Source organism: Leguminivora glycinivorella, chromosome Z (genome assembly GCF_023078275.1).
Source record: "Leguminivora glycinivorella isolate SPB_JAAS2020 chromosome Z, LegGlyc_1.1, whole genome shotgun sequence".
NCBI classification, from domain to species: Eukaryota; Metazoa; Arthropoda; class Insecta; order Lepidoptera; family Tortricidae; genus Leguminivora; species Leguminivora glycinivorella.
This window is the reverse complement of record NC_062998.1, coordinates 51,876,312-51,903,866: the sequence shown is the minus strand read 5'-3', so window position 1 is coordinate 51,903,866 and position 27,555 is coordinate 51,876,312. Positions and strand designations below refer to the sequence as shown.

The 27,555-nt window shown below is 40.9% G+C and overlaps 1 protein-coding gene across 1 annotated transcript in view; it reads right to left on the bottom strand.

Moving 5' to 3' along the window:
* Positions 1-27,555, bottom strand: part of LOC125241068 (pyruvate dehydrogenase phosphatase regulatory subunit, mitochondrial) — a 49,279-nt gene that overhangs the window by 18,247 nt on the left and 3,477 nt on the right. The window contains exons 2-8 of the mRNA XM_048149368.1: positions 13,556-13,768; positions 10,997-11,160; positions 10,318-10,451; positions 9,607-9,709; positions 5,559-5,660; positions 3,851-4,023; positions 1,818-2,010 (exon numbers count right to left, since the gene is read on the bottom strand). Of these exons, the coding sequence (XP_048005325.1) occupies positions 1,818-2,010; positions 3,851-4,023; positions 5,559-5,660; positions 9,607-9,709; positions 10,318-10,451; positions 10,997-11,160; positions 13,556-13,768 (1,082 nt within the window). The remainder of the gene's footprint in view (positions 1-1,817; positions 2,011-3,850; positions 4,024-5,558; positions 5,661-9,606; positions 9,710-10,317; positions 10,452-10,996; positions 11,161-13,555; positions 13,769-27,555) is intronic.

Here is a 27,555-nt window from a genome sequence, read left to right as displayed (position 1 = left end):
AACTGTTGGACTTATTTACGTGCACAAACTGTTGACTTATTAAAGAGTTGTGAGTAATTACTATTATAAAATAAGGTAGGGTAGGTGCTACTAGCATGAACACCCAGATGGACAGTCATGTAAAAATAACCTATCGGAGGTTGTGTTTATTTAGTTGTAGATTATAAGAGTACTTTTTTATACTTAAGATAAAATAATTTATGCAGTGCACGAAGTAATGCACCATATAATTAGAAGAAAAATATTTCGCATCATTTAGAAGTATGAACTGACAAGATACTTTTTTGATCCGGTCGCGCAGGAAGCGCTTGTTGTTGTGCAGCCCGAGGAAGAGCCGTAGGACATGTAACAGTTCGTAAGCTAAACTACAGTCGTATCGGCTACGCTCAGGCGAGTATACACCGCCGTCAGTTGTTCTACGGTGACATTGGCTACGGCGTAGCACATGTAGCAGTTCGTAAACTTCTCAGGCGAGTATATACCGCTGTCCGTTGTTCTACGGTGACATTGGCTACGGCGTAGCACATGTAGCAGTTCATAAGCTACGCTACGGTCGTATCGGCTACGCTTAAGCGAGTATACGCCGCTGTTCTACGGTGACATTGGCTACGGCGTAGCACATGTAGCAGTTCATAAGCTACGCTACGGTCGTATCGGCTACGCTTAGGCGAGTATACGCCGCTGTCAGTTGTTCTACGGCGCTATCGGCTACGGATTTCATCCACGTTCTACTGCAACAGTTACTGCGCCGCGCTGTGTCCTAACACCCTATTTCGTATCGTTTAAGAGTATGAACTGACCAGTAGGGTGGAGCGAAAAAACACTTTTCTGGAATTAGCAAACCTAATAGTTATCAATCAATGCCCCTTAGTCTATGAAGCCTTTGTGCAAATTTTCAGCTTTTTAAATCAACATCTTCTGCCTCCACATTTTGTTTGAAATTTTGAAAATCTCATACAAACCTGAAAATTCAACTTTTAGATAAAAATGTTTTTCGGCAGTATTATGTTCAGTATACATTATAGATACATATTATTACAAGAAACTACCAAAAATTGCGAAAATAGCGTTAAAATCGCCAATTTTCAGTATTTTAGCGGCTATTTTGGCGAATGTACTGAAACTAGACAAACTTTGGCGATTCTTGACGCTATTTACGCAACTTTTTGTAGTTTCTCATAATAATAGTATCAATAACATATACTAAACATAATACTGCCGAATTTTTTTTTATCTGAAAGTTGAATTTTTAGGTTTGTATGAGATTTTCAAAATTTCAACCCTAATGCGGAGGCAGAAGATGTTGATTTAAAAAGGCGAAAATTTGCACAAAGGCTTCATAGACTAAGGGGCATTGATTGGTAACTATTAGGTTTGCTAATTCCAGAAAAGTGTTTTTTCGCTCCACCCTACTGACCAGGCACCTCTTTGATCCAGTCGCACAGGAAGCGCTTGTTGTTGTGGACCTGTTGATGTCGAGCTCGTGCGAGCGCGTGTAGCCGTCCACCAGCTGCTACTGTCACATGCGCTACGCCGTAGCACATCTAGCTTATCTACGGTCGTATCGGCTACGTTTAGGAGAGAATAATGCCGCTGTCAGTTGTTCTACGGTGACCTTGGCTACGGCGTAGCACATGTAGCAGATAGTACGCTTCTCTACGGTCGTATCGGCTACGCTCAGGCGAGTATATGCCGCCGTCAGTTGTCTTACGGTGCTATAGGCTACGGATTTCTTCAAAGCGTTACTGCTACAGTTGCTACGCCGAGCGCTGTGTTCCTAATACCCTATTTTGTATCGTTTAAGAGTATGAACTGACCAGGCACCTCTTTGATCCGGTCGCGCAGGAAGCGCTTGTTGTTGTGCAGCCCCAGGAACCGGTTGATGTCGAGCTCGTGCATATCGTATCGCGTGTAGCCGTCCACCAGCTGCTCCACGGTTGCCTCGGCGACGCCGCCCGCCGCCGAGATGCCGACCGTCTTCATGCCCGCCGCTACGTGGTAGTTGAACATCTGTGGAGTAGGTGTGATGTTAATGGACGTTCGACGCTTTGATGTTGGTATGATTTGTATATTACTGCGATTAAATATCGGAGCAACAATGAGAGAATAAGATTCTAAAACCTTCTATAACCAGATTTTTACAAGGAAATCTTTGTGTTTTTTTGGAATTTGGCAAAGGCGAAATAAACAAAAATAAATATGGTAACACTGGTCTTCGATAGCCCATTCGATGATTTATTTGTCATGTTAGATGAATCATAAAACCACATTAAAACTACTGATAAATTAAAAATTAAAAATGAATCAAATTGGACAGGTCTTCTTCATAGTCTTGCTGCCGTCTTGAGTCTTGACATCTTCTGTTCGATGAAAGCGCCCACGAAACGTTCGATGTCACGAATTTAGCGCATGGACACGGCTTAGCTTCGCAAAATCGAACGAGCCGAGAGCGCCAATGTTCAAGGTGATGACCCAGGTCTTGAACCGCTATCAAAGGACGCTAAATTGACTGTGGCCACAACATATTGTGCACGCGGACGTGAATTGATTTAAATCAGTATAAAATGAGCAATTAGAATGTGATGTTTAATAATAAAATAAATGATGTGATTGAAGCATGTTACCATCGTAGCGCACCTGATGGTGGCATATATTCGCTAGGGCGTAGCCGATACGTCCGTAGAGCGCTAAACGGAAGACTACATGTGCTACGGCTAATCAAAACAAGCTACAAGCGCTACGCGATACGCCCGTAGATCCCAAAGATGCTCTACGACTAACCCTATGTTACAGTAACATACCTCCGGCGCTACGCCCACGATCCACTTGCAGTCCCGCGAGAATGCCTCCATCCTGTTGCACAGCTTGTGCAGTTGCGCTTGCGCGAGGCGCAGCAGCTGTTACAGAAATCAAATACGTGGAAGACATCCGTAGCAGATACCACCGTAGAGCATCTGATGGTAGCACATACTCGTCACGGCGTAGGCGATACTACCGTAGAGCGTTTGACGGAAGACATGTGCTACGGCTAACCAAAACAAGTCACAAGCACTACGCGACACGCTCGTAGAACCCAAAGATGCGCTACAACGCGATCTGTGCAGTAGCTTACCTCCGGCGCCTCGCCCACGATCCACTTGCAATCCGGTGAGAAGGCCTCCAGCCTGTTGCACAACTTGTGCAGCTGAGCTTACGTAGCAGATACCACCGTAGAGCATCTAATAGTACGATATACTTGCCACAGCGTAGGCGATACGACCCACGGAAGACTACATGTGCTACGGCTAACCAAAACAAGCCACAAGCGCTACGCGACACGCCCGTAGACCCCAAAGATGCGCTACGACGCGATCTGTGTAGTAGCTTACCTCCGGCGCCTCGCCTATGATCCACTTGCAATCCGGCGAGAACGCCTCCAGCCCGTTGCACAGCTTGTGTAGCTGCGCTTGCGCGAGGCTCGGCGCGCAGCAACTGTTACAGCAACACGTGGAAGAAATCCGTAGCAGATGGCATCGTAGCATATACTCGATACGACCGTAGAACCCAAAGATGCGCTACGACGCGACCTGTGTAGTAACTTACCTCCGGCGCCTCGCCCAAGATCCACTTGCAATCCGGTGAGAAGGCCTCCAGCCTGTTGCACAACTTGTGCAGCTGAGCTTACGTAGCAGATGCCATCCTAGAGCACCTGACGGTAGCATATAATTATTTGCTACGATATAGCTGATACGAGCGTAGAGCGCTTGACGGAAGACTACATGTGCTACGGCTAACCAAAACCGCTACAAATGCTACGCGACGACCGTAGACCCCGAAGATGCGCTACGACGCGACCTGTGTAGTAGCTTACCTCCGGCGCTTCACCCACGATCCACTTGCAATCCGGTGAGAAGGCCTCCAGGCCGTTGCACAGCTTGTGTAGCTGCGCCTGCGCGAGGCTCGGCGCGCGGCGCAGTAACTGTTGCAGCAACACGTGGAAGTGATCCCAGTCCTCTTGGACGCATCTCTGCGCTGCCGTGTCGACTGAAAATTATTATTTGATGAATTATGGGATTTCGCTGTGGGGAATATAATGTCAGAGGTCTTTAGAGTTTTCTTTATAGGTCATATGAAGAAATTTTCTTTTTGGAAGTGGAATAATACGACTCTTTAACAAAATACTATTTTTGTGTTCAAATTTTTAAGAGTTAGGGGGAAATCAATTTTGCACCGATAATGAAGTTGACACAATTTTACGACGAAATATTAGATGTATTTTATAAGTTAACAAAAAACTTCTCTCCACTCTCAATTAGGGTGTGCAAACCGGTTAACCGGTTAACCGAAAAACCGGTTAACCGAGACTTTTTGGCCTCTGTTAAAAACCGGTTTTTATAGTCTCTAACCGGTTAATAACCTTACATCAATTGCTTGTATTACGAGGGGCTCTGGGAGCTGTAGACCTTCGCGACATGCCTAGAAAACGCAAAACTGACGAATCACATCCAAACCACAGAAGCCTTTTTTAGCAATTTCCGCATTTACCAAATTTCCAAAAACTGGATAAAAATGATCTTCATCGTGCAAGTAATACCTGCTACGATATCATCAAAATCAGAATTCTTAAAGGTAATGGTAATTATTGCGTAGTACGGCCATTTACTAAAAATCCTCAAAACCGGTTAATAACCGGTTAACCAGTTTTGAAGGAAAAGTCTCGGTAATTAACCGGTTTTTTAAGTTAACCGGTTTTTGCATACCCTACTCTCAATATTGGTTAAATCAGGTTAAAGAATAAGTAACTTTTGGATCTCTTCTCATAGATTGATATGACGCATGTATTTAGGTTAATCCACAAGGCCGTCCATATATATCGCACTATTTGTAAGTTCGACAGGGACGGCCTGATGTTTTATCATTTATCGCGCGACCATGCTTGCCTGCCAGATCAATGTATCTCATTTCCCTAAATGCAATATTTCGATTTACCAGATCATAGAAATATTAGAGATAGAGATAGGCAGAGTGCCTGGGAGGTGGTTGAAGTAAACACTATAGACAGTAGTTGTTCAGAAAGTGTATTACCTTCCACTTATCTCCTAATACTCTCCCAGATACATTATGATTGTGGTTTATATTATGGTTAACCTACGTGCTGAGAGGCAATCCCTTACCGTATGGAGAGGAGTTATATCTGTAATCAATCACTACTATGTGTAGGAACTAGGAATGTCTACTCACAGAACAGAAGGTCGTCGGTCGAAGGACCATTCATTCAGTCGGTAGTGACCCTGCCTGCTAAGCCGCGGTCCTGGGTTCGAATCCCGGTAAGGGCATTTATTTGTGTGATGAGCAACAGATATTTGTTCCTGAGTCATGGATGTTTTCTATGTATATAAGTAGGTATGTATTTATCTATTTAAGTATGTATATCGTCGCCTAGCACCCACAGTACAACCTTTGCTTAGTTTGGGGCTAAGTTTATCTGTGTAAGGTGTCCCCAATATATATATATATATATATTTTTTTTTATTCCACAGTTATCGTTTGTTGTGAGCGAGTGTTGAAAATGAACTTACTTTCTTCCTCGTTAACGGGCTTTGCAACAGGTTCGAACCCGCCGGCTAGAATGCAGCCGTCTCTTTCCCGCATATAGATGTACCCGTCAGGGTCTCGTACCACTGCAGATAAGAGTAATAAGTAAAATGCGTCTTAACACATATTAAAACTGAAATAAATTACATAAATGAAAGAAAAAGTGACCAAGGCCTCCAGTGCCTAAGGCTGGAATCGAACCAGCGCAGGTAGATGCTTGTATCCTCTCGGCCACTCAAGTCACAGTTGCTCAGGTCGAAATTATCTGCCATAGGAGTAATCCATACTAATATTATTAAATGGGATAGTGTGTCTTTTGTTTGTCCAAGCCGACTTTCACGGATTGTGGGGAAAATTATATTATGTGCACTACCTTATGCAGAAAATGTATCATATGACTATAATTGTAAGATAGCTTACTATAATTCTTTAATGTACCATGCCATAGCTGTTAATAAAAAGTACCATTTCTTTGACTTAAATAAATTCATTGAGCGCTTCATGCTAGCTCCACGGAAGGTATTTTTGCCAAAGAAATTATTTGTATATTTAGTGGAGTTATTGGCCTTCAATATTGAGCCAAATAGATGTAATAGTGTTATATATAAGTCTCAGTCAGCTGACAAAGCCAAGGACCCCATGCCTCATTTAAACTAGATTGTAAGACAGCGGAAAAACACCTGAATATGAACGTTGTTCACCAGAATATTCAGGGTTTTTCCAGCAAAGAATTAGAAGTAGGATTATTTTTAGATAGTAATAATGTTGAAGTTATGTGTATTACTGAACATTGGTTGAAACAAGAACAGTTGATATTTGATTATGTTAATTTTAAATTAGCTAGTTTTTTTGCCAGAAAATCTGCTGCTCATGGTGGCTCCCTTATTATTGTTAAAAATTGTATGAAGTGTAAAGAGCGCAAAGATGTTGTAAAATATTCCATAGAAAGAACTATAGAAATTTCATGTGTTGAATTAGACAGATATATTATTGTATGTGTTTATAGACCACCATCAGCTGACTTCAGCATATTTGAATCTACAATGGAAAATGTTCTGAATTTAGTATGCAAGGGCCAAAAACATGTTATTGTATGTGGAGATTTTAATGTTAACTTGCTCGAGTCATCTAGTAATACTGTTAAAATGTTCTGTTTGTTTAAATCATTTAATTTATTTAATTTATTTCTTGAACCTACCCGGGTAGGTGTGACTAGTGCAACATGCCTAGATAATATTTTTTGTAACTGTGAATGTATAGATAAGAAATTATTTAACTGTTTTCATTCCGATCACAGCGGCCAAAGGGCAGCTTTCTTAAACGTTATTCATGATACTCCACAAACAATAACATATAGACCCATTACTGGATCTCGCTTGGAATCATTCAAAAATGAAATTCTACATAGTTTGTCTATAATACCATTTTCGCATTATGACTGTAATCATTTGTATCAAGATGTTTTCAATGTAATTCTTAATCAATTTAATAACAATTTCAAAGTGAAATCTATTAGTGGGTCAAAAGTTAAAACAAAGTTTAGTGAATGGGCTACTGTAGGTATTCACAAAAGTAGAAAAAGACTTTATGAACTTTATGGTGAGAGAGAGCTGAACAAGAATTCAGAATTCCTGGACTATGTAAGAAACTACTCAAGAATCTTCAAGAAAGTGTGTTTAACTGCCAAGAAAAACTTTATTAGTTCTAAATTGAAAGTGTCCGACAACAAAGTGAAAACAACTTGGAGTATTATAAATAAAGAAGCTGGTAAATGTAAATCACGCGATTGTCAAGTCAACATTGTATCAGATAATCAACAAATAGTGTCGAACAGCGATGTTGCCTCGGCATTCGAAGATTATTTCTCAAATATAGCCGTTAACACCACAAAATGTTTACATTCTTCTGCGGCTCAAGCCCATTCATTACTTTGTGCTAATGTTAAGAAATGTAATAATTCATTTGAATTTAGTTAAGTAGACTCTGTAAATATTGTTAAAACATTCAAGTCACTCAATTTAAAGAAAACGGAAGACTTATGGGGAACATCAGTTAAAGTAATTAGTCATGTCATAGATATAATAGCACCTTACTTGGCCGTAATATATAATATTTCAATTTCACAAGGCACCTTTCCAGATCTTATGAAATGTAGCAAAGTCATACCGCTTTTTAAATCGGGTGATTCGAGTGATATAACCAATTTCCGTCCCATATCAATACTTCCTGTACTAAGTAAAGTCTTTGAGAAGCTAATGTTAAATGATCTACTGGGACACTTCAACAGACATAGATTACTTACAAGCAAACAGTTCGGTTTCACAAGGGGCCGTTCCACGACCGATGCTGCTTCGGTACTCATTAAACATATATATAATTTTTGGGAAAATTCTTGTGATGCAATTGGCATATTTTGTGATCTTTCAAAAGCCTTTGATTGTGTGGATCATGGAACGCTCATTTTGAAATTAGAACACTATGGTTTGTCTATAAATGCCCTAAACTTTATGTCTTCTTACCTTAGCAATAGAACACAAACAGTAGTTGTTAACAAAACTCGCTCTAGCGGGACTGTAGTCCAATTAGGAGTGCCACAAGGCTCAATTTTAGGTCCATTCCTGTTTTTGGTTTATATAAATGATTTGCCATGTATAGTGAAAAACTTTTGTGAAATAGTACTTTTTGCTGATGATACATCACTGCTTTTTAATGTTGACCGAAAATCTACGGATTACAATGTAATTAATAGCACGTTAGCTGATGTACTGCAGTGGTTTACTGTCAACAATTTACTTCTTAATTCTAAGAAAACCAAATGTATTCGATTTTCTCTGCCGAATGTTAAACCAATCGATACAAAAATACTTTTGAATGATGAATGCTTAGAGATGATAGATACAACACTGTTTCTTGGTTTAACATTGGACAAAAATCTACAATGGAGTCCTCATATAAAGAAACTAGCAAGCAAATTAAGTTCAGCCGCATACGCCGTTAGGAGAATCAGGCAACTGACTAATGTTGAGACAGCTCGCCTAGTGTATCATAGTTATTTTCACAGTGTAATGTCATACGGTATTCTGGTTTGGGGCAAAGCAGCTGACATACAGACTATCTTTGTATTACAAAAGAGAGCCATTCGTTCTATTTACAACTTAGGAACACGTGAATCAGTAAGAGAACTCTTCAAAGAAATTAATATCTTAACTGTAGCTTCCCAATACATTTATGATAGTATAATTTATGTTGTTAAGAATTTAGACTGTTTCACTAAGAATTCTGATATCCATAATTATAACACTAGAAACAAAAATAAGCTTGCCATAAAGAAGTTTCGTGTCCGTAAAGTACAGAAGTCATTTGTTGGGCAATGCATTCATTTTTATAATAAGTTACCTGACACTGCTTTGAGATTACCCCTCCCAGCTCTTAAGAACTACTTAAAAAAATCATTGATGTTAAAGGCTTATTACAGAGTCGAGGACTATTTGACAGACAAACATGCATGGCCCGAACCAGAAACTACAAAAAACGAATAGCAATTAAAATAATTGTATTATGTATAGAGGACACAGTTCAGATAAGAAAGCACATCAAATATTTTATATTTTATGTTGTGTAGGTAAATTACATATTTAATGATATTGAGATTCATATTATCTTTTTCTTCTATGACAATTTGATATGTTTTCTCTGAAGAAGAACGACGTATTATTAAGCAATAATATAATTTATTGAAATTGATTTCCATAGAGTACCTAGTCTGTTCATATTCCTTGATGAATACTTTTGCATGTTAAATTGTATGTTGTTATTTAATGCATGTTAATTATAAGATGTAATGTAACGGAGCGACGAATCGACGTGATTTCTTAGGTGGAGATAGTTGGAGGGATGGAGAGTGACATAGGCTACTTTTTGTCTCTTTCTAACGCGAGCGAAGCCGCGGGCAAAAGCTAGTCTACTATACAAGGACTTGTGGCGCTCTCTAAGTGCAATTTATATTTTACTGACAAATTTTCAAAAAATTACCTGGTGTCATCGGGTCAAGTCCGTCTATAGGCTTCGTGTGTAGATAATAGTGCTCGCACGGCAGCAGCGGCACCTTCACCTGGGGCTTGGCCAACTGGCCCACCTACACAATTAAAAATAAACATCTCAATTAAAAATTATAAATAAAAATATTTTAATACATAAATATATATTTATCAAGGGAGCAAGATCTAAGAATATTAAGGATTTCATCATAATTTACAGCACTAAAACAAATAATTAAAGATACAAGTGCGGAAAACGCTAACACGCAACATGCTGAGATGAGGCCATTTCGTGGCACTTCATTCCTTTCTGTTTGTGTTGTAATGTGTAATTAATCTTGACAGTGTTCAAAAAATAATTATATTATATTCTGTTCTAGAAGAGGAAGTTCGATACGAGTGGTTAAAACACGACCGAAGGGTCTGTTTTAAATCGACACGAGTTCCGAATTTCAGTACAGATTCACTTTGCGCACTAGTGCGCGTACTTAAAAATTATGTATGTATTTGTTATTAACTCGGGTTATGCAACAGTTCGACCGACAATTGGGGGCATTGACCCCTTCTGTCTCCGTGTCTTTAACATGAGAATGTTAGCAATTTGGCAGCACTGACCTGTCTCGCCGGTAAGACACTTGGAGGCGCTGCCCCTACTGTCTGCGTGCCCTACTGTATCTGTGGAGATGTGAGTGTAGGCAGCACTGACCTGCCTCGCCCAGAAGCCGGCACAGTTGACGAAGAACTCGCACTGTATGGAGCCGTGGCTAGTCTCCACGCCCGCCACGCGCTCCTCTTTGGAGTGCACCGCGGTTACTGAGCAGTTCTCCATCACGCCGACACCTGAGGGCAATCGTTAGTTATACCACAAAATAATGTCAAGTTAAAGTCTAATTTGGTTAGGCAGCCACTCCGTCATCTGGTATTCAAAGGCCATGCAAGATGTATTTCAAATTCAGAAAGGGACACAGCTCTAAACATCGAGTATTACAGAAGCAACGCCCCTCCAAGAAAGAATTACCACTTACCCTTGGCCATAGCTTCTCTCATCAACGCCATGCGTACCAGATGAGGATCAGTCATTCCGTCCCACGGGGGTATCTTTGGAAGTTTGGATACCCTGGTATCCAAAGGACGCTCAAGATGTCTTCGACGTTCAGGAGGCGGCACAGCTCCCAGTAGCAACTACAAGAATGGCTCAGCACTTACCCTTGGCCACCTTCTCTCATCAACGCCATGCACACTAGATGAGGGTCAGCCACTCCGTCCCCCGGGGGTATCTTTGGAAGTTCGGATACCCTGGTATCCAAAGGCCGCCCAAGATGTCTTCTACGTTCAGGATGGGGCACAGCTCCCAGTAGCGACTACAAGAATGGCTCACGACTTACCCTTGGCCACAGCTTCTCTCATCAACGCCATGCACACTAGATGAGGGTCAGCCACTCCGTCCCCCGGTATCCAGAGGCCGCCCAAGATGTCTTCCACGTTCAGGAGGGGGCAAAGCTCCCGGCAACGAGCGGAGGAGACTAGCTCGCAGGGGATGCCCCATGAACTGTGTGACAAATGCTATAGTTAAAAAAATTCGAGACTAACATTCGATTGAATTCATATAATGCTCTTACAATATCATATGTTTGTAAACATAGAAAATGACAACCTCGATACTCTTACGTTTTTGAATTAATATCATGATGTTCAGGTTTTTGTGACCAACATAATCATGTCGTTCATGAGAAATAAGACTTTCTATTTCGTACAAAATATGAACAATTTGATCGCAAGCCCTTCAAAATCATCCAGAATTATGGTGGATTTAGACGAAGCCTATTTTAATGCGCCTAAACTACGCCGCCTGGCATGCATCGTGTAAACACTTTCTGTGCCTTTTTTGCGGCATGCCAGTAAAGGCTCGGAATAGAACACAGGAATATTTTTCGGCGTCAGACTGCCCCCGTGCCTTTTTTTCGCCTTCGTGTAAACACTTTGGTGCCAGTCGCTAGTCTGCTTCCGTGCCGTAAAGATTAGGGGTAATGGGTTGTATCTTCTTCGAGTAATAACCTAACCACAAAATTAAAATTTTGAAAAAACCCCCGACCGCGACATAGTGGACCGATTTTCATGAAACATGGCTAAGAACACTCCCGACTAACTCAGCTTTCAAACAAAAAAAACTAAATCGAAATCGGTTCATCCGTTCGGGAGCCACGATGCCACAAACAGACACACACACAGAGAGACAGACAGACAGACAGACAGCCAGCCAGACAGACAGAAAGACACACACACACAGACAGACACGTCAAACATATAACACCCCGTCGTTTTTGCGTCGGGGGTTAAAAATGCACCGTAACGCCAAAACGCGCATCTGAGTTTGATTATCTCCGCAAAAACTAGTCCCTTCGGATGTGGCGGCATGCTTAATGACTGGTGCTGAAAAGGCACCGTGTAAACGACTCAGGAGTGAAAGAGTCGGCTTGCTGGCGAGATTAAGGCGGCTGAAAATAGTTGTCGTCTAAACAGTCTGAAGATGTGTTTTCGGCAGGCACTGACGCCGTAGTTTAGGCGTCACAAAATAGGATTCATCTAACTAAATCCACCTTTACGTTAGTTACACCAAAGAGGATCGAGTATTATTGAGAGTTACTGTCAAAGTAAAATGTGTGATCACACTGCATATACTGCCATCTCTCGACACAGGCTTAAAACTTGTGAACCTCCGTTTTAAACATTTGGCCCATATTCTTAGCTTTTTATATTAAAATGACAATTATTAATATTAGCGCCATCTAGCCGAGAGTCCCCCAAAGGTGTATCGCCATCTAGGTCACCGTACCGTTTTCTGTATGGTTTTGAGATACTTTTTTTCTTAGACTTTATCTGTACGGAGTTACATGTCTTTGGTTACACGAAACATTGCATCCAAACTGCATCCCATTTGTGTGTCCTACACGCGACGTTATAAAGGAGCTAGCGAGCAAGAAAATTAAATCGGATAACAGTAGCAGCCGAGCCGGAAATAACGCGGGGCGGCCCAGCGTCCGGCAATATCTCCGGCCTGTTACGTACGACTGAATACATACGCATACGCAGATTAGGTACATACATACATAAGCTAAGGCCTATATTCCTAAACGGGTAGATGAAACTCTTTACGTCTCAGTGCCGTTCTTCACAATAGGCTACTTGACCCTTTTTAAAGTCTGCAGAAATAAAATATTACCATATTTTATTATGAATTAAAAACCAAAAAATATTTTAAAAGTATACTTTTACGTAATCAGACCAAAACAACGCAGTCATGTTAATCTATAGATTATCTGTGCATCAGGTCATTCTACTCAAAAACAACAAGTAATGTTAATGAAATCACGCTGTCCCTGTCACACAATGTTATATAATATAACATTTCATAATTTATAATATAACATGTTCTAAATAAATAAATAAAAAAATTATAACAGCCAATGTAGGAGCACCATAAGGGGTTGGAAAAAAATTAAATTGTGATATTGCTGTGAACTGTGACAGGTTTTGCAGCCTAGCCCATCGCCCACACCGCGATTGAAACAACCGGGCGCGGCCCGACAATCCACCGTTCCATTCAGCATGAAGTCGGGTTTAACCCGACGTTCAAGCGCGTCTTACATTCAGCAGTACACTTGACGAGGGTCGGGCGATTCAAGCGCTTGAAGCGCGCTCTTATTACATGCACCAGAGCACTACAATTTATAGAGACGGGCGCGATCCGACGTTAAAAATATCCTGCTGCATATACGAGACCACCCGACGTTCAAGAGCGCATCTTACAATCAGCAATACACTTGACGAGGGTCGGGCGATTGAAGCGCGCTCTTAAATTCACCAGAGCACTATAGAGTCGGGCTCGACCCGACATTCAAAAGCGCCTGCTGCATACACGAGACAAAAGTCAACAGCACACTCACACGGACTGGCTCCTCATCCTCCTGTACAGCGTCACGCGGTCCCTGCTCCTGGCCAGCAGCAGCGAGCCGCACTGCTTCCAGCCAGTGCTCTGGCCGGCCGCCTCCAGCTCCTGCAGGAGTCTGATGGAGGACTGCGTCAGTTTCACCTGGGCGAGGGACGGCTTGAAGGCGCCGATGAGGCCTGAGGAGTGCCAGCGGCTGCCGGCGCCGACCCTGCGAGGAAATAATTGGTTTATTTTGGATGTCGGATTGGCGGTTGTTTTGTGCGTTAAAGGCAGCGTTGAACGCGTGCGGTCAAAAAATGTAAATGTGCTCGGATGGCAAACGTCCAATGTAACGTCCAACGTGCCTCGGCCGAGGCAAATTGATCGATCCAGCAAAACCTGCAAAAAGCACTCACTGCCTCGGTCGAGGCACGTCTACATTACATATGTACGTTTGCCGCGCGAGGAAATTTCTTCGCTCTGAGTGGTCCCGGCTATTATACATTTTTTACTTCTTTCTAATAATATTGTCTTCGGTTACCGCGATAGTTACTCATAAAATAAAACTATGGAAACGGATTATATCGTAGTGGGTAGCTTTTACACATTACAGTTTTTCCTCAGTCACCCGTTGACCACGAATGCTGTAAAGTGTTCGAAACGTCGGGATGAATTGTAAATTCATTCATTATACGCGATATAATCCGTTTACATAGTTTTTTGTTTCCAATAAGTTCATAAATTTTGAATTGCATTGAAATATGACCATTTCCGTCCGCTATCGATTTAAAAGGCAAAATAAGTGACGATCAAGAACAAAAGTAACTCAATCTGACTGTTCTGGCTGTGTCGCGCTAAAAACGCTGAACTGAATTGAATTTGACACTGGCGATCAAATATATGAAAGAGGCGCGTTCCTAGCACACATTCTAAGCTCGTGTAGGTAAACGCGTAACATGCTTGTATGAGTGAGATATGACAGGTCGACTGTTCGCGTTTTTGACATGTGGTAACTGTGATGTAACCGAGAGGGGGTGGGCGGCACTTTCAGCGGGGAGCGGGAGTGGCCATACTGTACGATAGTGCTCTTTATACTGTGCTTTAGATTAAGCCGCGGGCAGAAGGTACAGTTTGATTGACGAAAGCTGGCACGAATGGAATGAACGAAACTTTTATTGTATGAATGACATCTGCATCAGTACAGTCGTAACTGTCAAGAGCATTTTCATTCACTCATTCGTTCCAAACCGTAAAACCAGTGGGCGATGGGGTCGTCACATCCCTACGCCAATTATTTATTATCAGACTGTGATTTTCTTTTTTTCATTTCAACCCTAACGTGTGATATATTGGATAGGTATTTAAAAAAGAATAGGGGTTTACGAAAATCATTTTTTGAAATTGTTAATATTTTCGAAAATAATCGCTCCATAAGTTTAAAAAAAATGTATCCCCCCCCCCCCCCTTTAACTTTTGAACCATAAATTAAAAAATATGAAGAAAATAATAAAAGTAGAACTTTATAAAGACTTTCTAGGAAAATTATTTTCAAAATGATACGTTGAACAGTTTTTGAAAAAAATACGGGAAACTACGGTAGGTTTTTTCCTATTTCGGCTTACCTCTGAATATATTTGTGCTAAAAAATACAGAAAATTTCTGCCGCGCACTAACCATTTTTGTTCAGCTTAACTGACATTCACAGCATCAGCAAAATGTCAATATTGACACCTTTTGTTCTCCAGTTAGGTAGAAGTGATGGATGCAAATTCTGCAGAATAAATTATCTTTGGGCCTGGTGGCTTATCGGTATGAGCACAGATATAGGAAGCAAGGAGATCGGACATGCCGGGCGATTTGTATTAAGGGCCGTGCCTAGTGATGTGCAAGTTGCGGAAACTTTCCAAAAAAATCTTAAATTTCTTGAAATATTCACGAAATTTCACGAAAAATAAAGGGAATTTAAATTTATGAAATGGAAAGTTTCCGTCCATATAATTGTCCATACAAAGTATGGAAAGTTTCCGAGAAATTTGAAATTTCAGAATTTTGGAAACTTTCCGTCGGCACATCAGTAGCCGTGCCTGAGCCAATGACCTTTTGAACCCAATAATATTATGGTAGTTTCTAAAGCATATTAACAGCATCGTCTTTAAACAAAATAGTATCTCATAATTAAAAATTTAATAACAAAAAATAAAACCGCCTTCAAAAATAAGCGCGTTACAAAACACGGAGAAACTAAAAAGCCAAAAATAATAAACCTTTCAATTCAGATTTCTTATCATATTGCAATAAGCTAAACATCCAAATTATAAACAAATCAATTATTTTTGTAGTCGGTACCAGACCTATTCGTCGCCTTGCTATTGCCTGTTTGCCCCACCCAACCATACACAGGCTGGTACCGACTCCAAAAATAATTGATTTGTTTATAATTTGGATGTTTAGCTTATTGCAATATGATAAGAAATCTGAATTGAAAGGTTTATTATTTTTGGCTTTTTAGTTTCTCCGTGTTTTGTAACGCGCTTATTTTTGAAGGCGGTTTTATTTTTTGTTAAAAAGTTTATTTATTTGTTGATTTTTAGTGGTTCCTAGTGATATTATATGTATCAGTCCGAATACATGTACAGTAGTGAAAGAATTATCCTTTAACTCCTAACCATTGAGGAGTTGACCTTCCATCATCAGCTCAGTTGATTTTTAGTGGTTCCTAGTGATATTATATGTATCAGTCCGAATACATGTACAGTAGTGAAAGAATTATCCTTAAACTCCTAACCATTGAGGAGTTGACCTTCCATCATCAGCTCAGCCACATAAAATTATTACCATCAGACGTAAATACTGGTGTACCTTTGAAAAATAGACTAAAAACATTACATGTGCCTATAACATTTGAAGAGTTCCCTCGATTTCTCCAGGATCCCATCATCAGACCCTGACTTGGTGCCAATGGGACCATCTCGGGGTTATACCGGTTCGATCAAAAAAAAAATTTTGAAAATCGGTCCACGATTCTCGGAGATATCGAGTAACATACATACAAAAAAAAAATAAAAAAAATAAAAAAAAAAAAACATTCAGTCGAATTGAGAACCTCCTCCTTTTTTGAAGTCGGTTAAAAATAAAATAATAAAAATAGATAAGGGTTTCAAAAAAGGCAGAAAGGCTTAGCTGTTGTGCAAGGGTAGGACCCACAAATGCAGGAGCAAACACCTTGACAAGAACTCAACACCAAATTCTCAGTTAGCAAATTCAGTCTCCGAGCATCTCTATGAAGAAAGTAAACGGAGTAGCTGAACCCGGTCTAAAAGAGCCGTGTCGCCTTTTTAATTTCGATCCACGAACAAAATATTAACTCGATACTTAACTAATCTAGGTTGAACTAACGTTCGCGCGTTCTATTTAGTCGTCAGAGACATCTATTGAGCGATCTGCGCACTAATGTTCACTTCACGCCTAGAGACCACGATATACTACCGTTCGCGCGATCTATTTAGCCGTCAGCGCCATCTAGCGGGGCTTTGGGTCAATATTATATGGTCGATGACGTGTTATGCTATAATCTCCCCCTCAGTTTCGTAGGGCGGCTCGACCACGGAACTGGTGACTTTATTTATTGCTTCTTCGGTCTGCCTCGGCCTCGCCTTGCAGTGGCCGTCACGACAGTAGGTTGCTTGCGGGGACGACCTCTCTTCCTCAGCGGCTGCACTGGACTTGGTAAGGTTTCTTTTCTTCCTTTGTAAGGTTCGAGGGCGGATGCATGATACACACCTATTGGGATATCGCGCTGTTCGGGGTTGGCGAGCTCATAGGACGCTGGACCGCATCGTTTTGTCACTACGTATGGTCCATCTCGGCGGGGCGCGAATTTAGCGCTAAAACCCCTAGATGCACTGCTCACAGGGTGAAGTTTTGCCATAACGAGATCCCCGTCAGAATAGAGTGGGCTTTCCTTCCTCTTCTTATCGACGTATTCTTTTCGTGCTTCTTCTTTCATCTCCTGCAATTCCCTTGCCAACCTCAAAGTGTCAGACATCTGTAACAGCTTCGGGGTAATCTCTGGTACGAAATTTTCAGATAATACTATCTCCCTGAAATCATGTCCTATCTCGTCTGGTGTTCTTAATTCCCTGCCAAACGTTAGATAGGCAGGAGTGAAACCTGTAGAGGAGCATTGTGCTGTATTCATTGCGAATCTTATACTTGGCAGCTTACCGGGCCAGTTGCCATGGTCGTGTTCCACTAATATAGCAAGCTGCGATTTTAAATCTCGATTCCGCCTTTCTACCGGGTTCGCTTCCGGGTGATATACGGGCGTAAACGAGTGTTTTATTCCCAAACAGAAAATAACTTTTTGTAATACAGCGCTCACAAACTGTGGCCCGTTGTCGCTGATCACCCGTCTAGATATGCCGAATCGTAAGAATATTTCGTTAAGCAGGATTTCAGCGCAGTTCTCCGCCGTTGCAGCCTGGAGGGCAAATAGCTCTACCCATCGGCTAGCCACATCTTCTACGATGAAGATCCAGGTTTCCCCTTGGGGCGATGCAGGCAATGGTCCGAACAGGTCAAAAGAGATGACTTCGAACCGCTTGCTCATGGTTGTCGTTTGTAACAATCCAGCTGGTTTCTGGTTGCTGGGTTTATAGCGCTGACAAGGCACACATTGTTTGACATAACTATCGACATATTTTCTCATACCCTTCCAAAAATATCTCTTTGCAATCCTTTCAAGGGTTTTCTCAACACCAAAATGCCCTGCGAGAGGGTTATCGTGGTATGCGGAGAGCGTGTTGGCCCATTCATGTTCCGGTACTACTAACTGGGCATCCTCTGAGTCAGAGTACGGAGAATGGCGATAGAGCAGTCCGTTATTCATGAGGTAGCCCTTCCCACTCCAATACCTTGCATTCTCACTATCGTTCTCTCCTTCTAACGTGTCGACAATCTTAGCTATCCAAGCGTCTTTCCTTTGCTCCTTCCTTATCTCGGCCGAGCTGCGGACAGGCATGTCAATGGTCACTCCACATACGCTGCAGTCCTTCTGATTGTCCTCGGAGCAAGGAGGACGAGATAGAGCATCAGCTACCACATTCGTACGACCAGGAGTGTACTGTATAGATAGATCAAAGGCTTGTAGTATCAGGGCCCATCTAGCCAGCCTTCCTGTAGGTGACTTTAAGGATAGCAGCCACTTCAAGGCATGGTGGTCAGTCTTCACAACAGTTGGTAAGCCCTCTATGTAGCCTCTGTACTTGGTAACAGCCCAAACAACGGCCAGTGCCTCGCGCTCCGTAGTAGAGTAGTTCCTTTCTGCTGGAGTGAGTAACCTGCTTGCATACTCTACAGGATGCTCATCGGGTCCCTCCCCCTGGACCAGAACTGCTCCAAGGGCATAGTTGCTTGCATCCGTTTTAATCACGTACGGTTTGGTTTCGTCTGCTTGTCCTAAGACGGGTGCCGTAGTAAGCATCTCCTTTAGTTTCTTATACGCGGTTTCCTGTTCCGGGGTCCATTCCCATTGAGCGTTCTTTTTTGTCAATCTAGTCAGTGGTTCTGCGATAGCTGAGAAATTACTGATGAATCTACGGTACCACGAGCATGTTTGGAGAAAAGTTAACAGATGTCGTACATTGCTAGGTGTCGGAAGATCCAAGATAGCTGATACTTTATCCGGGTCTACTCGTATCCCTTCCGGAGTTATATAGTGTCCTAGGTATTTTATGGTTGAGCAACCTAAACGACACTTCTGTCGATTCACTGTGAGGTTGTACTGACGCATCAATTCGAAAACTGCGGTAAGATCTTGCAAATGTGCTTCAAACGAGGTTGAGAAAATTATCAGATCATCGAGATACGCCAACATTTTGATGTCACTGAGCTCTACGCGAAACCGGTCAATTAGCCGTTGAAAGGTTGCTGGTGCATTTCGGAGGCCGAAAGGCATTCGGTTGAAGACAAAAATCCCAAAGGGCGTAATAAAACCCGTTTTCTTCTTATCCTCCTCTCTAACACTGATTTGCCAGTACCCAGCCTTAAGATCCAAAGTGGACATATAGGGTGTTGGCTTTGCCTCGTGTAGCAGGTCATCCACTCTGGGTATTGGGTAGGGGTCTGGAACTGTGACCGCGTTGAGTCTTCTGTAATCCACACATACCCGGGTCTCGCCATTAGGTTTCGGCACGAGAACAACCGGTGCCGCCCAAGGTGTCTGTTGTGGTTCTATGATCCCATCTTCTAGCATTTTATCGATCTCCCGTCTCAGGATTTCTTTCCGAGGAGCAGACAGTCGATAAGGAGGCACAGTAGTAGGAGGACTATCTAAAGTGTCAATGCGGTGTTCGATATGCTTGGCTGGTTGTGGTTTTGCTAAGAAAACGTCCTCAAAGCTGTCCAGCAATTCGTGCATCTTTTCCTGTTGTTGATCGTCCATTACTGTGCGGCTGAATTCAATAGAATCGATATTGACCTCTTTGTACTCAACTGTCCCAGGGAAAAGACTTTGCGAATGTGGGGAGAGAGTGACATCTTCTTGGGCTACATTGACCTCTGCATCACGGAGCATATAGTCCCAATGGGGTAAGTAACCATCAAAGGTCTTGTACTTCCGATCTGTTACTGTGTCCTCCAAACGTCGAAGCCGATACTGCATACCATCAGCTTGTTTTTGGACTTTAGACGCTTGGTTATGGTTGATATCCGCGTCATGTACTGCAAGCACATGCCTCACTTTCTGTGATGGGTCCATCGACGTATCCGAGATGACTACATCTGTATTCGTGTCAAACTTCAGAAAATTTTCCTCGTAGAGTTCCATGACCTCCTCTGGCTCATCAAGGAACCACCACGTGAATTGCGGTAAGTTGAGTATCATCAGGGCATCCTGCATAAATCCAGTTCCAAGGAGCGTTCTATTGTCCCTTGACTGAGGCAGGATGATGAAAACTGCGGGAATGACTCGCGTCGCCAGTGTCACGTCCACCCTTACTTTCAACACTTCCTGTTCTTTCGGGATCCCATCAGCAAGTGTTAGGGATATCGTTTCCTTCGTAAATGTGTAGCCTTCGTTTTTGAGCTGGCAGTATAATTTCCAAGAAGCGACGCTTGACTTGGCACACGTGTCCACATACGCATAACCTTGAATGTTTTTTATTGAGATACAGACGACTGGCCTAGGTCTGTTGTCCAGTTCGTTATCAACGGCGCAAAAACTAATATTCTCCTTCTTAACCGGCTGTTGACGTGGTTGTTTCGCACAAGTAGGACAATTTGTACGGACGAATCCTGGCGCACCACAGCCGTAGCACGAGAATTTAGGAGTGGATGGTGATGGCATTTGTGTTTGAGCCTCCGGTTTCGTCGTTGGATTCGTCGTTGCGGCTTTACCCTCAGCGAACTTCTTCTTGCGACATACATCCACAGAGTGACCAGGGTTCTTGCAATAACTACAACGGATGCGGCCTTTTACTGCTGGCTGGGGTTTCGTGTCAAACAGTTCTTCAGCACTTTGGGCAGCCGTTAGAAGATCGTCAAAGCTCGTGACCATCTCTCGTAGTACTTTCTCCCTGATCTTCTTATGCAGTGCTCCGTGTACCATGTCGAGTTGGATACTCTCCGGAGGGCGCGGCGTAGGCAGCTGAGCAATTAAGTCCCTCTTCGTCGCGACGAAGGTTTCCGTTAACTCGTTGTCTTTCTGGTGAACGCCCACGAGTTCCTGGTATATCATCGGCGCAGGCTTTCTCGGAGCAAAAGCCCTGTGCAACCGGCTTTTAAAGTCGTCCCAGGTGGTCACGCTGTCTGCCACTCCATTCCACCAGACTGCAGCGTCGTCCTTTAGGATAAGCGGAAGGCTGTCAAGTGCATCGCCATCAGACATCTTCTCGACGCGTTTAAAACAGGATGCAGCAGTCAGGAATGTCTTTACTCGTGTTACGTCCCTCTCGCCGTCATACGTGAAGGTTGCCGTAGCGAATGATGTGATACGGCGTGCAGTCTGAGCGGTTTGAGTTTGACCTTGAGTTATGGCTCCGATCAGCTGTTGGAGCTGGGCGTCGGACATATTAACCGCCATTTCTTCGTTATCGATCGACTTGACAACTGGTTTCGGCTTAATCTTTATAGATGTCACCCGCCCCGACTTCGTTACGATGTATTCGTTTGTAGACGAAGTGCCCCACGTTGGGCGCCAGATTGTAAGTGTGGCGGGATCGACGGGGCGTCAGCAGTGAGCGAAACACAGATGTGAAGAGCAGGTATTTATTTTATAAACTTGGCGAAATACAGAGGGTTTCAAAAAAGGCAGAAAGGCTTAGCTGTTGTGCAAGGGTAGGACTAGAGTTTGCATTATCCGACGGATTTTTAATATTCGAATAATTCGGATAATACAATTTTTATTATTCGAATATTCGAATAATTCGGATAATTTCGGATAATTTATTAAATGGAACAAAATTAATGTTACAGGTGCGTATAAGCGTGGAATTGATAACGGCTGAGATAGATGAGCGCCATAATGCGAAATTTACCTACATTTTTATTTATTTTTTGCGTAAATCAGCAAACTGTAGAAATTAAAACACACCTAGCTCTCTATCTTTAGTTCTATGACTAGAATCTTGCAATCATATAGTGAGATGTCGATATAAGACAGTTAGTAGTAGTGATTAGTTAGGTGTTAGGTATAACGAGAAGTTTTTCTGACAACACCTTTACCTTGGAAATGGATGGTAGAGAGGATGGCTTGTGTAGAGTGGAACGTGAGACAACAACATTGGATATGATGATGGTTATAGGCGATACAGCGTTGTCATATTATCCGTTCCGATATCGGATATAGGAAGGATGTCAAAGGCAAAAATCAAAGATGGCGCCTTGAATGATTTCGAGAATGTATAGGAGTCGGTCCTTCGCTCGATCGGATCGGATACTCATCTTATCTTAAATCTGTGGGGCCCTTCCGGATACACTTCGACCCATCGGGATCTTTTGTGCAATTACCCCCTTACATCTTAAGATCCTTCAGCTATTCAGGAGCTTCTCGACCATCTCCACGTATCGGATGATGAGGCTCATGGGTAGCTGTCTGATGTCCCTTGGTACTAGGTAGCCTGCTCCAAAGTTCTTCATTCTTTGTCTGGCGAGGGCGTGACATTCACACATTAGATGTCTGACGGTCTCTTCCTCTTCGCCGCACATGCGATAATCTGTGTAGTCAGCGTGTCCCATCTTGGCCAACATTCCTTTGATCCCGTAATGGCATGTGAACACCCCCGTTATAATTTGGAGTTGTCTTTTGCCTAGCTTTCCTAGCTTTTTGCTCCATCCAGATTCTACCCTCCGCATAAAGAGCTTTGAATGCTTCAGACCTACCAGGGCATCCCACTCTTTTTGGTGATTAGCCTTTGTATGGTTCTTCATAGCCGTTTTAATGGTTCCTTGTGACGTTGTCTTCAGACCTGGCCTTGGCAAGTTCATCAGCATTTTCATTGCCAATGAAGCCTTCGTGCCCCGGTATCCATACCAGTTGCATCTTGTTTTGCCTTCCAAGCTTGTTAAGAGCTTGGATGCCGTTTAATACCAGTCAAGAGTCACCTCTGGGCGATGTGAAGGCTTTGAGTGCCGCCTGACTGTCACTGAGTATATAGATATTCTTTCCTTGGATTTGTCTAACTATATTCTTATGTACACAGGTAATTATTGCGTATGTCTCGGCTTAAAAGACAGTGGCATAATTGCCCATGCTGATACTACCACTGTAGTCACTAGTATGTATATAAAAACATTTATAAATTTAAGAAAAACTGTGATGTACATAATATAAACACTAGAAATAAGCATAAGCTTGCAGTGCCCTTCACTCGGCTCCATAAAATTAAAAAATCATTCATGGGTAATTGTGTAAGATTTTATAACAAACTTCCTAATGCCATCACTGAACTGTCTTTTAATCGATTTAAACATTATGTAAAGCGTATACTGATCTCTAAAGCCTACTACAGCACACAAGACTACATGAATGATGAAACACCGTGGGATACAAGTATTGTTGAAAACCATTAATTATATAGCTTATTAATGATGATAATTATTGATAATTCAATGTATTTTTATACAATTTTTTTGACATTTAGAATTTATTCTAGAAGTTTTTATACTAGTATTTTTTTATACAATTTAGATTGATATCATTTTATTAAATCAATGTAGTTTTAAAACAATATTGTTTATTGCACCAATAAATTGCTCTGATATTTAGAATAAGATGAATATTGTACACTGTTGACAATTTAAAAGTGCTTATTGTAAGCCTATTTGAATAAAGAATATTTTGATTGATTGATTAGTCATTTGCATAAATGCCTACGCCCGTACCAGATGCCATCTTGGACCGGATCGGATACTTAATATAAAAAGTTGAAAACTCTTTTCGTAGGCTCTAAACAAAAGCGTCCTGGTTAGGGTCTTAGAACAGGAATGAGCAACTGAGCATAGGTACTCGTTCAAAACAGAATAACCAAAAAAAGAGAAGACCAATTAGTCGAAGACACTTCCTATCCAGGTGTGGATCATTTTAGACCTTAGTTGCACAGTGGCTGGTACCAAAGTACCAATGGAAGGGGAGAGGCGATAAATAAGTATTGTACCACCAACATAAAATATACAAGACATAAAATATAAAAAAATGAAGAAGGAGGAGGTAAAAAGGCGAACTTATTTAAATATTCAAATCCAAAACGCCTCAAATTGCTCGGCAGCAATTTGATGGGTTTTAGTTTCCAAGCTGATCAGTAGATCGACTAAGATTTCAAAGTATAAGTAGTAATTAGACCGATTTTTGTGTATGAATGTAACTAAAGACTTAAAAGGAAAATGCCTTATATTTCTTAGTGAAGTGGAGGGAATTCTGGCGTACTAAATTGCCATGGAACTGATTAACAGCTAAATTCGGAGTGAGGCGCTAAATTTCAATTTCAAAAAAACAAGGGACCAGGAAATCTAGGTATAAATCTCCCTTATTAAGTACGGCAGTACTTATTAAGTACTTATTAAGTAGGCATTCTGCTTACTTCTTGTCCACGAATGCTTTCTTTGTTTTGTAAATATTAGTTTGATTTTGAAGATAAATAGGTGTTAACTTGTTAGCAATAACATTGTCCGTATTAAGAATTGATCGAAATTGGTTTCAGTGACGTCTATCTATTAAATATATTACTTATAAGCAAAAAATAATGTTTATAGAAATTATCCGTTTATCCGGATAATTTCACTTGGATTATTCGAATATTTTCGGATAAAAATATTGGCGGATATTCGAATATCCGGATTGCAAACCCTAGGTAGGACCCACAAATGCAGGAGCAAACACCTTGACAAGAACTCAACACCAAATTCTCAGTTAGCAAATTCAGTCTCCGAGCATCTCTATGAAGAAAGTAAGCGGAGTAGCTGAACCCGGTCTAAAAGAGCCGTGTCGCCTTTTTAATTTCGATCCACGAACAAAATATTAACTCGATACTTAACTAATCTAGGTTGAACTAACGTTCGCGCGTTCTATTTAGTCGTCAGAGACATCTATTGAGCGATCTGCGCACTAATATTCACTTCACGCCTAGAGACCACGATATACTACCGTTCGCGCGATCTATTTAGCCGTCAGCGCCATCTAGCGGGGTTTTGGGTCAATATTATATGGTCGATGACGTGTTATGCTATAATATTAATTAAATAATTAAGGCTGCTTTCAAAAAAAACGTCAAAATAATGTAAAATTGATAATTTTAGTCGGTGAAATACTACACTTTCCGTTATCCAATAGATTTATTTAATTCAAGTTCCAGTTAGAGCATCTTATTATCTTGATTTTTATAAGACTGGATTTTTGAAAACTAACTCATTAAATTAATTATGAATTTTTCTCTAATGCACGTTTAGAAAAACTCACCTATAGAGCTGAATCAGTCGATCTTATTTGTAAAATTTGGACAATTTTGAATATTAAAACGGGTAAATTTATAATTCGTATATCCTGTACCACAATCATTTCAGACTAGATTTTTATTTTAAGTTTTTGAAAAAGAGTAAACTAGCCTAAGGCGAATTCAATTTTTTTCAGAAATTACCTAAAATTAAGTGACAATTTCTTTGAAAATCTACATCACATCGAAGTAAGTTTTGTACTAAATTAATCTGCAACGTTTACTTAAATTGCTGTTATGCCTAAGTGATTATAAATTGCTATTATTGATTTTTGCCAATTTTTTGAAAACGAGCCTTCACCGGTACAATTATTACCACTTTTGGACATTTTCTCATATTTTGTTAGACCAAGTAGAAAAAGTCCTATAATGTGATATATATTTATAAACTACACGCAAAGCCCTTTAATTTAATACCAAACACGGTATGATCGAGCGCTCGGTTGCGATTTCACTATTTTTAACACGAAAGCCCTCTTAATATTTTTATAAAATGTAATAATTTGACTCAATATAAGTGTATATTTGTAATGAATTATTGTATATGTTGACATTATATTGTACATACTTGTAAATAATTGTAAATTATTGCATGCCTTTCTTGGTAGAACATAAGAACTGCTTTTCAATGTTATCATCTTATGTAATCTCACTATGTTCTTGCAATAAACTATTGACTGTTGAATATTGACTATTACTTCATAGCTCATTTTGTTTCTGTGATATTTGACCTCAAAGTTGACAAATATTAGGCCAAAAAACTGGTTTTTTGGTCATAACTTATGTTTTAATTAGTTTAAAACTAAAATCTCTCTTGAATTTTTACGAAAGTGAAAGGTAAATCCAAACATGTCAATTTCATGTGTGTAAGACCCTTCACTAAAATCAAATTTCGAAAAAAGTGTTTTTTAGACCATGTTTTAAAAAATCATAAATAAATAAGTACATATTTATTTTTTTCTTAAAATGGCTCTTACGAATAGGGATAAAAGATTGAAGAACCCATTGCCGTTTGTCTTATAATTCCTTCTGTAGTGCAAATTTAGGAATTTCAACTCAAAACTAGTCAAAAATCGATGAAAACCGTGTGGAACCCCTTAAATACGCAAGTTCCTGAACCCACACACACACACACACTTGTAGATGGGCAATTCTATTGGGCTATTGGGCAATACACGCGCATCATTTCCATCTCTGTGTGCATGCGACCGACCAGCGAGTCGTGTCATCGCGCACGCACACAACGACAACTGTATACTCATTGAGCTAATAGATGCGACACGCCCGCCGAGGGCGCGGTAAGAGCGTGCGACTCGACGATTTTTTTTTTTTTCATTTCAACCTCAACGTGTGACATATTGTTAGATAGGTATTTAAAAAATAATACGGGTTTACTAAAATCGTTTTTAGATAAAATTAATATTTTCGGAAACAATCGCTCCTAAAGTAAAATAAGTGTGTCCCTCTAACTTTTGAACTATATGTTTAAAAAATATGAAAAAAATCACAATAGTAGAATTTGATAAAGACTCTCTAGGAAAATTATTTTGATCTTGATATGTTGAACAGTTTTTGAAAAAAAATACGGGAAACTACGGAACCCTACACTGAACGTGGCCCGACACGTTCTTGGCAGGTTATTATTTCTATTCTTTTTGCCAAGCTGTACACAAGACATACTTTATCACAGATTATATAATTTAAATGGAATAAAAGACTACTTGAATGGCGACCATGGGGAGAAGAGCGCCGTCAAAAAAGACCGCAGATGCGCTGGGCGGACGATATCAAAAGGACAGCTGGGAAAAAGTGGCTCCAGATCGCACAAAACCGTGACGAGTGGCGCATGTTGAAGGAGGCCTACACCCGAAGGGTAGAATCAGGCTAAAGAGAGAGAGATATAATTTAAAAATTACAGGAAGAAGTTATAAAATTGAAGAAATTGATATTTAAACACAACAAATAAGAACATAAAAAAGTCGCAACAGCAGGAAAACAAAGAAAATGCATAAATCAAACAAAAGAAAACGCA